Below are 14,671 nucleotides of genomic sequence, written 5' to 3'. Positions count from 1 at the left end.
TATTATTATAGTACATAGGGTACGTCTCTATTCAATAGCAATCCATTTCCATCCTACATTTTTTTTAATCCATGTTTCAACGCGATGAAGAAACTCTTTTGAGCTCTCTGGTAATCCGAGGACTCAACCGCCCTTACTACCTGTGACCTTCGGGCTGGGCTGGTTGAGCATGCGGTCAACAGGCAAAGTCTGAGCCTTGAAATATATTTTGAATCTGTTCTGTCTTTTGACCAATGGACTGACATGGAATAGTTTTTGTAGCTTTCATAGGTAATATTCATCTCTTCAAATGCCGAAACAGTTACCTCAAGACATCCAAAGTGCATCAGCGTAGTATACCTGTCCACCATACAAATAAGAACTTTGATCTAAAATTTTTTGGATCAATGGGCAATATGTAACAAAAAAAAAAAAAAACAAAGCCCGGAATAACCCCGAATACCAAGGGTAGTGAATCTCGTGAAAAGTAAATGCAAACCATTCCACCAACCATGACCGATGCAATAAAACAGAAAAGATAAAAAAATAAGTTGCAAAGAGTCATCACTGGGCAGAGACACGATCACTTGAATCTTGCTTGGTTCGCTTGGAATCCCGATCGCTGCTAGGCACCGAAGCGTCAGCCTTGCGCTTGTCGCGGTCCTTTTGGTTCTGGTACTCGACGCGTCGAGCTTCCTTGCGGAGCGCTTTAGATTCAAACTCATGCCAGTCCCCTTCAACATGCTCCAATCTGTAAATAAAGTTAGTAGGGTTAATATACAAGGAGCGTGGGGAACGTACTCGATCGGCGGGTGAGGAGCTGGTTCCTCCGATACGAAGTAGGGATGTTTAAGGACATCCTCTGCGCTCGGCCGCTGCGAAGGGTCGTAGCGGAAGATCGAAGAGATAAGATCCATTGCACCGGTTGTGAGCACATCACGGTATACATCCTCAAAAACGCGCTTCCTTCGTTCCGTTGGCCGCATCAGGTGGAACCAGGGCATCTCCACAAGGTCTGGCCACTCAGTCTTGGTAGGTGTACCCAAAGCATTGTAGATCTTGTCCATCTGGCTCAATTCGCCACCTTCACCAGGGAAAACCGCCTTTTTGGTGAACATCTCCATGCAAACGCATGCAGCGCTCCACATGTCGACGGCAGGACCATATCGGGTTTCACCCAAGAGGAGTTCGGGGGGTCGGTACCAGATGGTGATGACCCGGTTGGTGTAGTCAAGTTGACGACTTTTGGAGAAGAACCGGGCCAGGCCAAAGTCGGCAAACTTTAACAATCCGCGATTGCTGATCAATATATTGGCTGCTTTGATGTCGCGGTGTAGAACCCCACGATGGTGAAGGTAATTGAGACCCTCGAACATCTGCTTCGCCAGATCCTTCTTGTGTGAGAGAGTGAGAGAGAAAGTAGGATGATTGATCAGACCGGTCAGATCATGAGAGAGGTATTCAAAGACCATGAAACATTCGTTTTTTTCGACCATGACCTCCAGGAGGCTGACGACATTATGGTTTCGAAGATGCTGGAGCAGCTTGATCTCTCGAACAGCCGTGACAGGGAAGCCATCCTTCTCGCCCTCCATTCGGATCTTCTTCAGTGCAACTTTACGTTGTGTATAGACGTGAATTCCTTTGAAGACTTTGCCATAGGTTCCAGCACCGATCACAGACTCATTGCCCGGCTTTCGGTAGTACACAGATTCGGCGTTAGCGAACTCCTCGGGAATCGTAGGGCGTGGTTTGAGGCGAGTAACAATCCGCTTCTGCTTGGGTGGTGGTGCCTCTCTCGGTTCTGGAGAATGGTCACGGCGGCGATCTTGCCAGTCCGTGGGCCTGTCCGTCGGCCATTCTCCTTGTCGTCGATCACGACGTTGATCAAACCGGCGATCATCTCTTCGATCCCGCGGATCACGGAATTCTCGTGGTTCCCGGAAATCCCTACGGTCTCGATCCCGATTTCGCCCACCTCGGTCACGGCGATCGGCCCTTGGATCTGGTTTAAATTTGGGCAATGGCCCGTTAGTAAACCTGTTGCGAGGTTGCTGAGGTGGTTCGGGTGCACGTGGGGCCGGCGGGGCCGGCTCGCGAACCTGCATCCTCTGGGCAAGGTCAGGTACTGGCTTTGGAGCGGGAGAAGGTGCAGCCTTTGACTTGAAAGCAAAGCTGAATTTCCCGCCCTTGTTTGCCGGCGTCGTTTCATTGGATTCATGGGTCGGGGGTTTCATGGGCTGGGGGTTTCCGCTAGCGGATTGAGATTGCGCCTGATGACCCTCTTCATCCCTATTGGGAGGCCGGAAATGATTATCACTTTCGCCAGCTCGGGGGGATTGCGGGTCACAGTGAGACCGTGGTCGATTAGGAGTTTGTGATCCATGACTGTGTGCCGGGTGGGGAGGGCTATGCTGTCCCCCACGGCCTCGTGATCCCGATGCAGTCCATTGCAAGTTGTTGAAATGTCCTCTCGCGCCGCGTTGTGGGGGTCCATTGTGATATGAATGAGGACCAGAGCCAGAAAATCGTCGATCGGGTCCCTGGTTTGAAAAGTTTCCTCGATGGCCGCCACCAGAGTGGCCACCTCGGTGGGGAGGCCCGCCATACGGAGATTGAGGGTGATGATTGCCGGGGCCGCTAGGTTGACCTTGGTTGTGATGATAGTTTCCATTTTGCGATGAATAATCATCATGTCGATAAGGAGAGGTGTGGCTTAAAGAGAGTGTTAGTATAAGTTAGAATGTAACGTGTAAGTGAAAGCAATAAGAAACGTACCCAGTTCCAGAATACGGAGGCGGGCCAGACCATCCTCCTCGTCCTGCGGAGTAAGGTGAGGGTGGTTGCGGCGAACCGTGGTATGAGCCTGTCGACGTTGCGTGTTGAGAGTTTGCATAGGGCCGGCTATCAAGACGTGGTCGAGACGGCCGACGGCGAGGCTGATTATTCACATCGGAGCGCATTGCATGTGTTGGGAACTCATTCCGCGCGTGAGTAGGGTGTTCTCCAGTAGGGCCGAAGTTATCAGAGTCAAAACTCGGAATCGGGCGCGGTGGAGATGGAGACCGACCAGTACCGTCCACAACAGACTGGATTGGTCGGGTTGTGTTCATCGCCGAATCACGCCTTGACCTGCGAGACGATGCAGAATATCTCGAGGTTGCAGACCGTACGGAGTGCCGTGAGTTTGATCGATAGTGAGATCCGTGGTCACTATAATTGTCACCACCAGGGGTACGAGACCGTCGATCAGGCGAAGGATGAAACCCTCGTTCATTAACCGGTGATCTAGATCTTCCTGGACGTGGAATTTCCGGACGACGACGGTCTTTTCCACGACGGTCCCGGCCCCGGCGTGGTGATCTTCGCCTGGGAGCACCACGACCTTGGGTGCGGCCACCACGTTTCTTGAATGAAGGGCTTCGGTCCCGTCCTTCACCGTGGTTGGGGTAATTTGAACGCTGCGGAGGAAGAGGGCCACGGCGGCTATGCGGTGAGACGCTTCGAGTCCTTTGCCGTTTAAGTGGAGGTCCGGTTGGTGACTCGTCTCTTCGAGGACCGGGGGCTTCTCTGTCGAAAGGTCCGGAAGGGTGAGCGCCCCAGTTGCCGGCTGATGACACGGGTTGCGTTGAATCTATTCGACGGCTGTTGTGGAAATTTGGGTGTGGAAGAGAACCTCGACGAGGAGATCGATCCGGAACGAAGTCACCTAGGTCGTGAGAAGAGTCAGGGCCAAAGCGGGACGCGCGTGGTGGCGACCGCCCCGGGCGATCGAAATTGCGGTTATTGGGCCGATATGGACGGCCTCGGTCACGACCTCTGTTTCTCCCTCGATCGCGGCCTGACCCTCGCCCTCTCCGTCTCTCCCTGTCACGGGGATCACGGTCTGGGTCAGCACTCCACTGGTCTCTCAACACCGGACTCGTACGGGACTCCGCCATGTAAACGTCGCCAACGGCATCTGGTTCAATCAGGGAAATAAAGAATGTCAGTGAGGCCAGTCCTTAGAAGAAGCCTTGAACTAGAGATAATGATGAGAAGGCGCAGTGAGCGATGGCGTCCAAGCGTGTCTGCGATCGCAGGCGGGAGTCTTTCGGGTTTGGGGACCCGGAACGATGGTTTTTCCAGATTCCGAACTGTGCAAACTATCAAGCGCTTGTGAACAACGAGAACATAAGCAAGGGGAAGGTTGAACGGGGCATACGCACCAATTCAGATTTATCAAATACACCGTCTCACCTTTCCAGGTAAAGAAAGAATGCTACTTGGTCGTGGAGGTTGGGCTTTCCAAGGTAGGAGACCTCGGGGTTGCTGACTGATCCACGTTGCGGCTCTACAACTTGATTCGACGGTGGGATGAAGGTTGGCGTGCAGCTGTCGAAGACAAGTGCAACCTGTACTTCCGCTTTGCTCCTCCGAGATTCTTTTTTGGTAACGAATATGTCGAGTCTGTGGCTGCTCAGCACATGATGATCTGATCAGGTGGTGCCCACCTGCAGGTGTTGGAGAAACAGTGCTAGCCAGGCTTGCTAGCGTATTGTCTCCTTTGTGCTCGCCCTGCCCTTTTGTACAGCAGTTGCCTGTTTTCGGCAAAGCAACATTGAGACTGCGTTGGCTTGTCCCACGAATGAAACTATCTACGTATTGCACAAGGCCAGATGGGCCAACATCCCTGAGGCGCCGTTGTGAACAGGACAACCCCGCGTAGGGTTATCAGGTCACATCATAAAATCAATGGCTGCAATCTTTTATCATCCTCCCCCCGGATCGTGGAGCTGTTGGTCAATTTGGAGGGCCGATCCAACGCGCTGTGATTCTCTGTTGGTAACAAATCTGATGCTCTGTATCACACGCAGCCGGTCAGTTTTCGATGTCTTGTGAAGTTGTAGATTGGTCAATTGTCGAAATTCGAGTTGTCATGCACCAAGAAAAGAGTGCGTGCTGGAATGAAACTTTGTCGTGATTTACAACAGATAGACTGATGGTTGACTATCTGGGCACAAATACCACTGGGACAGAAATGAAACACGGGCAGACCCCCCGATTGCGACGTGGTTTTAAGCCGACCTGTGTCTTTATGCTTCTGCCACACAAGAATGCAATTCATGTTGGTCATATCCAGTTGTCCAGGTCGGTTGGCTAGACAGAAGGCTGGCGACAATGGTGGGGAGCATACCGATTGAGGGGTCAATGTACGAGACGCGTCAAGGCAAGAGGAGCCCAAAAAGACAATGCTGGTTCCACCCCAATCCAATCCAGTAAAATGCGCAAGCCCCCAAAGTTGCGGGTGGTGAAATGCTAGAGACTAGGCCCTGCGCTCAACCCCGCCTCCCATATTAAATAATGAGATCAATCCCAGGACCTGAAATTGAAAATTTGTAATCTAACAGAAAGCAACATCTCATGATGTGGATGTGCTTGCAAGGGACTTAAAGCGTGGCCTGAAAGTCAGCCCGAGTAGGAGCGGGATGGACTGGAACACAAACCCCCGGCCATTCTCACCCGGGAAAAAAAGGAACATCCCCCAGAAGACCGGGGAGCTATATTCAACAAAAGAAATTATGTATAGTCATAGGGGCGCCATGCCGAATCAGCGAGGAACTAAGAAAGCAAAGAGGAAGGTTGATGTCATGGGCAGGTCGAAGTTGTCCCGGAACTGAGCGTGGGGTCACATGCGGTCACGTGATGTCGTATTGTTTACGAGGTACATAAATCAGCCCTGGCACTTCGCAACACCTCTTTGAGAAGAAGATTTTGCTTCCATCATATACTACCAATGTCTCCCGCTTCTGCTTATGGGTGACAAACTATTTGGGATAGGGACTGCACCACCTTGTTTACTGGGTCTTTAACACATGTTGCCACACGACTGATTCCCTTTGTCGTCAGATTGTCCCTGTACCAATCCTCTTCAGGGGTATTTCCCTCATAATACTGTTACACTACTTGGATAATTGTTTCCTATTTCCGTTACCAGAATCCGAGACCGCATGTCTAACGCAGCAGTGCCAACCCCAACACCTATCAGCACATAGGCACGAAAGGAATATGTTTCTACATGTCATACATTAGATTAAGGACGGAAAAGAATTGATAATAATACAAATTTATTCATACATACTCTACATTCAAAGATTGACACCCCCTCCCTCTCACATCACCCCCACCTCACTTCTTGCTTACATGGTAAGCAAGATTCACCTCAGAAACTACTCAAACAAACTTGAAAGTATTCTCATATCAACCCTCACAACTCACAAGGAGGGTTGATCACCGGGGCCCTTGTCCCCCCATCCCCAGACAACCGGCCCGCCCCGAGCTAGTCGTCCGCCCCGTCGAGAAGGAAACGGCGGAGACGGGGCGAGACCAGCTCCTCGGGGTCCTCCTCGGAGTCCTCTGGCTCCGACCAGGTGACTCCGTGGGGAACCACCCCATTGCCATTGCCATTGCCATTGACGGCCTCGGAGGAGGCGGCCGATGACTCTGGGGTCGACAAATTGGGCCCAGCCGGTGTATTTGGAGGAGCCGAGATGCCTGGGTGAAACGGCGAGTACAGAGGGTCGGAACGAAATTGGCGTGGAATAGCCGACCGGATCTGAGGAGGTCGAACGGGTGGAGCAAACAACGACTCCACGGCAGTCGAGAGATCTGTATCAACCGGCAAGTCTGCATCGGATGAAGTTGGAGCAGACAATTCATGGCCAACCGGCGAGTTTTGAGTACTAGCGAAACTTGGAGCAGTCGCGGCGTTTGATGCAATTGGCAAACTCGAAGCATCAGGAGCATTAGACGAAGCAAGCGCAGTGGATGAGTTAGGATTTGCGCGCCGCGGGAACCAAGGAAGGTCGGGCATTGGAAGCATGACACCGTGGAATCTGGCAGGCTCCATTCTGACGATATAGGCACCATTTTCATTCATCATGATCCAAGGAGGTGTTCGGAACCGCAAATTTTGTGGGTTTGACATGGGCTGAAGGTTTTCAGGACGGACGCCGGCAATAAGCTGCGCGCGGAGGAGCCATGCTTGAAGCATGCGGTCTGGGGCATAAGCAATGGCACCTTCAGGCATCAGATCTGGCTCGCGTGCGAGTGTGTAAGGGTTGCCATATTCTGTGTACCGGGGTGGTTGAGGGGCTGTCATGGGAGGTGCTACCATAGGAGGTGCTATCAGAGGAGGATTCGACAAAGGACTTGGATCAGCAGAAGATCGGCGCTGGGTTATCATTGGGTAAGGAGAGGGAGGTCGGTTGTGAGAAGAGTGGTCTCCAGGATGAGCAGCACCCGTGGGATCAGGTGTATCGAAACGAGCATGTGGAATTGGCTCGAATGGTCCGGCTGAAATGGAAGGTTGGGTTTCAAATCGCGCAGGCATGCCCATTGCCCATGGCTGCGATCCACGTTCAGCACTGGCATAATGTAAGGGTTGGTTGGCAGATTGCGAACTTCCACGCCGGGGGTCGTTAAGAATCTGAGAAGCTTCACGCTGGGACTGAGTGAGGATGCGAGAAGCTTGATTCTGGGACTCATTGAGCATTTGGGAGACTTGATGTTGGGTCTCATTGAGCATCATAGAGGCTTCGTGCTGGGACTGGTTGAGCATGCGAGAAACTTGATGCTGGAATTCATTGAGCATGTGAGAAGCTTGATTCTGGGATTCGTTGAGCACACGAGAAGATTGAGAAGCTTGATACTGGGCTTCAACTTCTCTGCGCGCATTCACTCGATTGGCTTCGTTGATTCTTTGCAATCTTGCTAGATGGACATAGAAATCGGGGTGCACACGCACTTCGCCATCTTCATCAGAGTTAGACTCAGTGTCAGCTTCCAGGTTCGTCTGGAGAACTTCAAGGGTAGTATCAGAGGCCCAATGCGAGGGTCCAGACTCGAGAGGAGCGTTGGTACCGGCAGGCTCATTGGCGGCGACAGGTTCATTGGTACTGGCAGACTCATTGGAACCAATGTGCTGGCTGGCACCGGTGGGCTCGTTAGTGAAGCCAGTGGTATCTTCCTGATTAGGAAGACCCGAAGAGCTAGGAATGGCTGAACGTCGGGGGTGGTTATCCATTATGTAAAATGGATTCTTGGTTGGCAAAAAAAGCCTTTTGATAAATGAACCTTCAATCCCATGTCAGTAAGTCTCATACTTGATTTTATCAGCCACATTCAACATACCTGTAATTCAATGTTGTCAGGGCAAACCCTTTGGATGCAGGGCAGGGTATTCGGTTTGATTGTAGAACCCTAATCGCAAACATATTAGCGTCATGTCACAAGAACCAAATAAGCATGCATAGATCGGAATAGAAGGAATATCAGATGAAAGTAAACAATAGACAAAGGAATATGAGATGAGATCTTTTCTTAAAGAAAACCCATGATCAACATGGGAGGGAAAGGAGATAAACAAGCCCAGGTTCCATGTCCAATCAGTATTGGATGTCGGACCCTCCAAGGCTCCGGAACACTGGGGCTGTATGCAATACAATAAATAAGGAGGCAGGATCAACTCGCACAAGACTTACAGAGACAGATAATATGGATGCCACTCCGTAGTGGCAGTGGGCGGCGTGTTGTGTGTCCTGGTAGCCTTAGTGTATTGACAGGCAAGGTTGGTGGACGTGACAGGGTTCACACACACGTCAAATGCAGCGGGAATGGGGTAAAAAGCACAAGCAGGAACAATTAAAAGATCACAAGAAAAGATAAGTATGAATAGATGAAGACTCCAGATGGTAGAGCGTTCTAGAGTTGGATGGAGAGTTGGATGAAGAGGACGAAGAGGGATGACGAGACAGGAAGAAAAGAAAGGGAGACCTGGGAAATGGGATGCGAGACATGTACGTGTTGTAGGGACACATCGTCAAGGCAACGACGAGACGTGCGGTTCGACGACTAAGCGATTAGTCGTCGGTGTGGTCATGTAGATACCAGCAGTGCCAAAACCGCTGGCAGTATATTCAAGCGGACAAAACAGTCAGTGACCAGATATAGCTATCTACGTGTCTATACAGTCTTCCTTGTAGTATCATATGAAAGCCCTAAGACAGACCAAATAGCTCTTTAGAAATCGGCTGCAGGTCGACACCCCACTGTCCAGGGTCGATACACCAAGACCAGAGCTTCGGTTTTCGTTATAGAAGAGGAAAGAAGAAATCAGAAGGAGATTGTACATTGGTTCTAATACATACATCGTATCTAAGTGGACATTACTAGGATGCCGGTAAGCGGCATGGGATCAAGTGTTGAAACAGCCTTGCTAGTGCTATCGAGTGATATCTCAATAGACTGTGCAGCAAAGACCTCTTGAGGGGTTGTGTTAGTAAGGTAGGGGATAGGAGAGGGAGATTTTATCTTCCTTCGGCCCATCATGGGTAGAGGAAGGGGTGTTCGTCATTTCCCACGAAGCCATCAGCTCTAGAAGCAGACTGTGAGCTCCGGGGAAGGAACATGACAAGACACCAGGGCGAAGATTCGCCCAGGTATGTGCAGGGGAACCGGGACAAGAGAAGACCAGAGAAACACCAATCCACGCTTAACATGTAAAGTAAAAAGCAAGACCCAAAACCTGTTGAAAGGTCACCACCCAAAACTCCGAGAATTCAAAAATCAACAACCTATGTTAAGGTTGGGCTGACGAGATAGGGCATTTATCTCCGGTTCAGCAGAGTCAAGAACTCTTCGCGAGTCTTGGCGCTGGAACGCATACATCCGAGCATACAGCTGGTAGTAGTGGTGCTGCTAACCTTCTGCACACCGCGCATAACCATGCAAAGGTGGGAAGATTCCATGACGACACCGACGCCGCGAGGCTGGAGGACCTCTGAAATGGCTAACGCAACTTGCTTGGTGAGACGTTCTTGGACCTGAAGTCTGCGAGAGAACATCTCTGCCAGGCGAGCCAATTTTGACAAACCAAGGACGCGGCGGTCAGGGATGTATCCGATATGCATCTGTAATTGGTCAGAACGATATAACCCCGGTATTATATGCAACAATCCCTTACCTTTCCGGTGAATGGTACCATGTGGTGCTCGCACATCGAGAAGACGTCAATATCCTTGACAATGACCAACTCATCGTGGTCCTCGTGGAAGACAGCGTTGTTGACCAAGTCCCGGACATTCTCCTCGTAGCCCTTGGTGAAGTAGAGCATGGCCTTGGCGTATCGCATGGGGGTCTCGAGAAGTCCCTCTCTTTCCGGATCCTCGCCGATACATTCCAGAATTGTTCGGATAGCCCCCGACATCTTCTCTAACCGCTGTTCGGTCTCCTCCGGTGTCGACTCCTTCCGCTGTCTGGTTCCGGGGCCTAGATTACAGTAGTTAGAGGGATATACCAATAGAGTGGTGTCCATTGATGGAGCTAGTATCACTAACATGGCCAGCTGAGACCGTCAAAGTCGATAGGTGGGTTCAATGTGTAGGGGCTAGCAGGACGGCTAACGCTGGTTGAAGGCGTGAATGGGGCGGCCGCATCCCGGGGATCGCGGGGAGGGTCATTCAAGGTAGGACTACCAGAGATTAGCCATGAAATACGAAGCGCCATGGCTAAGAATATTGATATTCGCGGTATACATACCGCACTGGCGCGACACTGCGAATTGGCACCTCAGCACTGGAAACGGCGTGGGTGGGGGCGGCTCCAGTTTCAGTTTCGGCCTCGGTCTCGGTCTTGTCGGACTTGGTCTCGGACTTGGCCTCAGGAGATTCAAATTCAAGGGGAATTCGAGGTTCAAAAGAGGAACGAATGGATGTATTAAGACTCTCACGCTCACGAGAATCACGGCTGCCCGTTGATCGTTGCAGCGGGGAGCTACCGTTCAGCATGTGAGACGGGATAGCTGAAGGCTTGGGGCTTGTAGGAGAATCGGAACCCATGATGGAAATAGTTGTTAGAAAGTAGAAAGAAGATATCACCCAAGATTATATAGATAGGTGAGTATCTAAAGACAGAGTCATCTTTTTTTTTTTCCTAACAAACGCTAACTTTCTTTTGTCCCCCTCATCGCCCCCCACCACCAATTCACCACCAATCAGAACTCACCAGGATGATGACATGCTCTCCGCGGGATAGGTAAACGGACTCTGGGGCCGACATGTACAACATAATCCTGGCTCTATATTAGAATATATTAGAATATATTAGAACATATACTTTTATAATCTCATGTTACCTCTAGTGAAACGTGTGGCAATGCACTTCTCTAAGGAGGGAAATATATATTTCCCACTCCTAGAGGTCAAATAGAGTATAATAAGGTATTTACAGAAATAAATGCTAATATCGCTTTCCCTAATTCTAATATTCCAAATGTGGAATTAGTACGTTTATATCTAAGTAAATAATGATCCAAGTATATCATGTCCAAAAAGAGCCAAAATATTCAAAGTTTGCCCTCAGTCATTTACAACTGTTTCAGTCAAGAACTATAAGTGCCATATAACTTGATTATATCTATGGCTTTAGCTACATACCATGACTTTCTCTTTCCGCTTTAGTGCTCACCCCTTGCCGCTTTTTGCTCACTGAGTAAAACTGAGCATTAAACCCGCTCACTGAGCATCATATGATTATTACATAAGCTAGGTGACTCGCCCGCGCGGGCGTTCACTGAGCGCCACCTGAGTAGCCGGAGCAAAGTGGGAGAGTCAGCAGCTCACCTCAATAAAATGCACCACGCTAGCCCCATCCAAATGCAGTCGTTCACTTAGCACTCTTGACTACAGAAAACAATATTGCGTATTTGATTTGAATAAGGGCTAATAAAAAATAACCTAGGCCAAATTCACAGCCTTCAGAGGAAACCATTTGGTGCTCCCTCTCTGATTGAAGGATGATACAGGAAGCAGAATTTCCGGGTCATCACAGGCTATTGACGTGTATATTAAACTTAGATGATGGGGAGGGCTATTCGCCTCGATGAAAGAAGTATCTAGAGTCATGACATGCTTATGCTTTGTTCCAATGAATTAGCCTCGCCGCTTCTGATGAGTCCCCCATTGCTCGGGGCTGTAACAAAAAAATAACAGGAGACAGTGAGATAATGAGCAAAGCCGATCACCTCAAATCCACGATATTTCTCGCGCCTCGGATTTTCAACTGTAGTGCTTGTGGTTGTGTTCACGGATATGGCTACGGGCGTGCTTGGTAGCAGCAGGAACCGGCGTAGAAGTACGAATTCCAGATGGAGCAGCAGTCGAGGAAGCAACTTCATAATCCATGCAATACCGGTACTGCTTCGAGAAACAGCAATTGTCGGTGCTGTTTGACGAGCCGCTACCTTTTCCAAGCGAGGGGTTCCATCTTTTCAGATCTGCCTGGGTCGTCTCAAAGAAGTAGGCAGCTGCTTCGCAGCCAGATACTCCTGTCATATTATACTGCAGCGTGCTTCCATCTGCGTAGGTAAGGCAGCCCTCGAGGGTTCTGGGTGCGAGCGGGAGTTTGACAAAGACCGGCGAGTATGTGGAGTCAGGAAGACTGGTGAACGGAACCTTCGTGGTAGAGGGATCAGCTCCCATGTAGTCAGGGGCATTTGGATACGAGTTTACTAATATCTCGATTAGTATTGAAGATCTGGCTCATTTGTGGTCGAAGAGGATCTTACTATCTCCTACAGGTTGCACACAGTAACTTGTGTTTGCAAGCAGATTAGTGCAGCTAAGGGACGTCAGTCAAGCCGATGAGGATTTTCTGTATGCCGACTCACTTGGAATTGATTTCCGGGTTTAGGACTACAAAGTCCTGAAGGGAAATGCCGAACTTGGTCGTGAAGATGTCACACTCCTCACGCGGTTGCACTGTATAGTACTCTCCGCACCTGGTAGTAGTGTTTGCTGCAACATTGCTTGGAACAGGGACTGCAGAGGTAGCGCCAGAAGACGATCCCGTGCTGGTCGTAGCAGTGGCAGGAGGGACATACTTCTGACCCGGCTCATCCACACATATCTGAGTACCGATAGTTCGGTTGAAGTTGTAGCATCCGGTGTCAATCCAGGAGTTCCAGGCGCGAAGCTGAACATTGCTGATGTTGTGTGCAGTAGACACAGAGCTACAAGTATCACCGTCCCGAACAGTGTACACGTCACACTTATTCTTGATACAAAGAGAGCCCTTTTGTGGGAACTGGGCGCAATAGGCGGGCAGGTTGTTGTCCATGAGCAATTGCCAAGTAGCCACACCCTGGGACAGCGAAATCGAGTTGCAAGTATCATCAGACTTGATTTTGTACTTTGTGCCGCTACAGGAAGATGTAGGGGTATTGGCTGACGCCGAAGCGGACATCGAACCCATAGAGCTCGGTCGACCAGGACTAGTTTCGCGTTAGTACATGAAAATATAGAAAATGATCTTCAGATCTTACAAAGATGTAGCAGGAGGGGCCATAGGTGTTGTCGTAGGTGTAACTGTCAACGGGTACCCAGTAAAATGACAGGATGACGTGTAGCTCTGGTAAATTCTCTTGGAGTAGACCAAAGGCCCATCGTTGTACTGGAATTGAGCAGTATCACGCAGTTTGAAAAGAGCACATTCATTACAGGCATTGGCGGCGGATGAGTTTCCTGGGGTTACGGTCAAGTTTCCCAGAACAGAGTTGCAAAACTCGCCCTCGTTCAGTCTGCAAGTTTGGTTGAAGTTGAAGCTTCTGATAGACGCAACAGAGGAAATAGGAACGGTATTGCCGTAACCATCAACATAAGTCACACCTCTGCACGAATCTTTGATACTTTTCTCCCAAGATGCCAGAGCAGATCCACAGTCATCAGTGCAGCCCAACTCTAGAATCTTCTGAGAGTAGGCGGTGTTGGCATCAAACGAGGAAACCGCATTATTACATTCTGTGATGTTTGTGGAAAGAGCATCGACACATTCATCAGAATAGCCTGCACTTTCGACACTGGCCTTCGGAAAGAGAACGAATCCGGCGCTGGTCAAAGTATAGAGAAAGAACCAAACGTTGATGAGTACTCCAGACATTCTCAGGTAAATCATGCCGAGACAGCTCTGGTAAGCAAAATGTTTGGTTTTAAGAATGGTAACAGGTGAATGAAAGAAATTCAAAAGAGTGACTACCTGAGGACAACTTCCTAGGTGATAGAGGCCTTTGGTGCGAGACGACCAGGTTCAATTGAACTGCTCAAAACGTGGAAGCGCAAATACGAAAGCTAAGAAAAGATTATATGAGCTAAGCCGTTCAACTTGGTCCATTTGGGAAATAATAGCGAGCTGAATTCGCTTCTCAACTGTGACTCGCATCAATGGATACGACCAACCCACCAGGTTGACGCGTCAAGCAGGGGGCAAACGTGCCGTGCGGTATTTTCCCCCTGATTGTTGCATACTTATTTCTTTGGCTAAAGTTTGTTGCGGCTGATCATGTTTAAGCATCAGTGCGAAGGAACACAATGGAGACACTGGACACATGCTAAGAAACAAGCTAACGACTAGCAGAGTGGACTTGACGGCTTGTTTCATCGAATGGAACGACGTCAGGGCCCAGGTGACCCACACGGAGAAGATCTACAGTGGCTTTCCCGTTGAATTGTGCGATATAGAGACCCATTTTATGCCGTCTTTCCCAGGGGTGTTTGTCGGGGGCCAAACTATGCCCACAAAAAGGGTCTGATACGCCAAATTTATTAACGAAGAGCCTCATGGCCCCCCCAAGTGGACCCTTGGCCCCCGGGAGGGGCCG

General features: G+C 49.9%; 4 protein-coding genes across 4 annotated transcripts; all 4 read right to left on the bottom strand.

Moving 5' to 3' along the window:
* Window positions 1-543: 543 nt before the first annotated feature.
* Window positions 544-3,920, bottom strand: N7517_008721 (putative protein kinase; the record flags this gene model as incomplete). Its single annotated transcript, XM_056726450.1, has 3 exons — window positions 544-730; window positions 781-2,694; window positions 2,758-3,920. 3 exons carry the CDS (start codon window positions 3,918-3,920, stop codon window positions 544-546), a joined length of 3,264 nt encoding a protein of 1,087 aa, XP_056577301.1.
* Window positions 3,921-6,298: 2,378 nt separating this feature from the next.
* On the bottom strand, window positions 6,299-8,044 carry N7517_008720 (uncharacterized protein; the record flags this gene model as incomplete). The annotated part of the gene is made up of 1 exon (XM_056726449.1): window positions 6,299-8,044. One exon carries the CDS (start codon window positions 8,042-8,044, stop codon window positions 6,299-6,301), a length of 1,746 nt encoding a protein of 581 aa, XP_056577300.1.
* A 1,582-nt stretch (window positions 8,045-9,626) lies between these two features.
* On the bottom strand, window positions 9,627-10,856 carry N7517_008719 (GTP cyclohydrolase I; the record flags this gene model as incomplete). Its single annotated transcript, XM_056726448.1, has 4 exons — window positions 9,627-9,929; window positions 9,983-10,287; window positions 10,356-10,489; window positions 10,558-10,856. The coding sequence occupies 4 exons, from the start codon at window positions 10,854-10,856 to the stop codon at window positions 9,627-9,629; spliced, it is 1,041 nt and encodes a 346-aa protein (XP_056577299.1).
* A 1,218-nt stretch (window positions 10,857-12,074) lies between these two features.
* N7517_008718 (LysM peptidoglycan-binding domain-containing protein) lies at window positions 12,075-13,953 on the bottom strand (the record flags this gene model as incomplete). The annotated part of the gene is made up of 4 exons (XM_056726447.1): window positions 12,075-12,526; window positions 12,584-12,636; window positions 12,686-13,288; window positions 13,340-13,953. 4 exons carry the CDS (start codon window positions 13,951-13,953, stop codon window positions 12,075-12,077), a joined length of 1,722 nt encoding a protein of 573 aa, XP_056577298.1.
* Window positions 13,954-14,671: the final 718 nt, after the last annotated feature.

This window comes from Penicillium concentricum (assembly GCF_028827145.1).
Source record: "Penicillium concentricum strain IBT 3081 chromosome Unknown utg000003l_segment0_segment0, whole genome shotgun sequence".
NCBI lineage: Eukaryota > Fungi > Ascomycota > Eurotiomycetes > Eurotiales > Aspergillaceae > Penicillium > Penicillium concentricum.
Note: the sequence above shows the minus strand (reverse complement) of the source record. Positions and strands in the feature narration are given on the sequence as shown.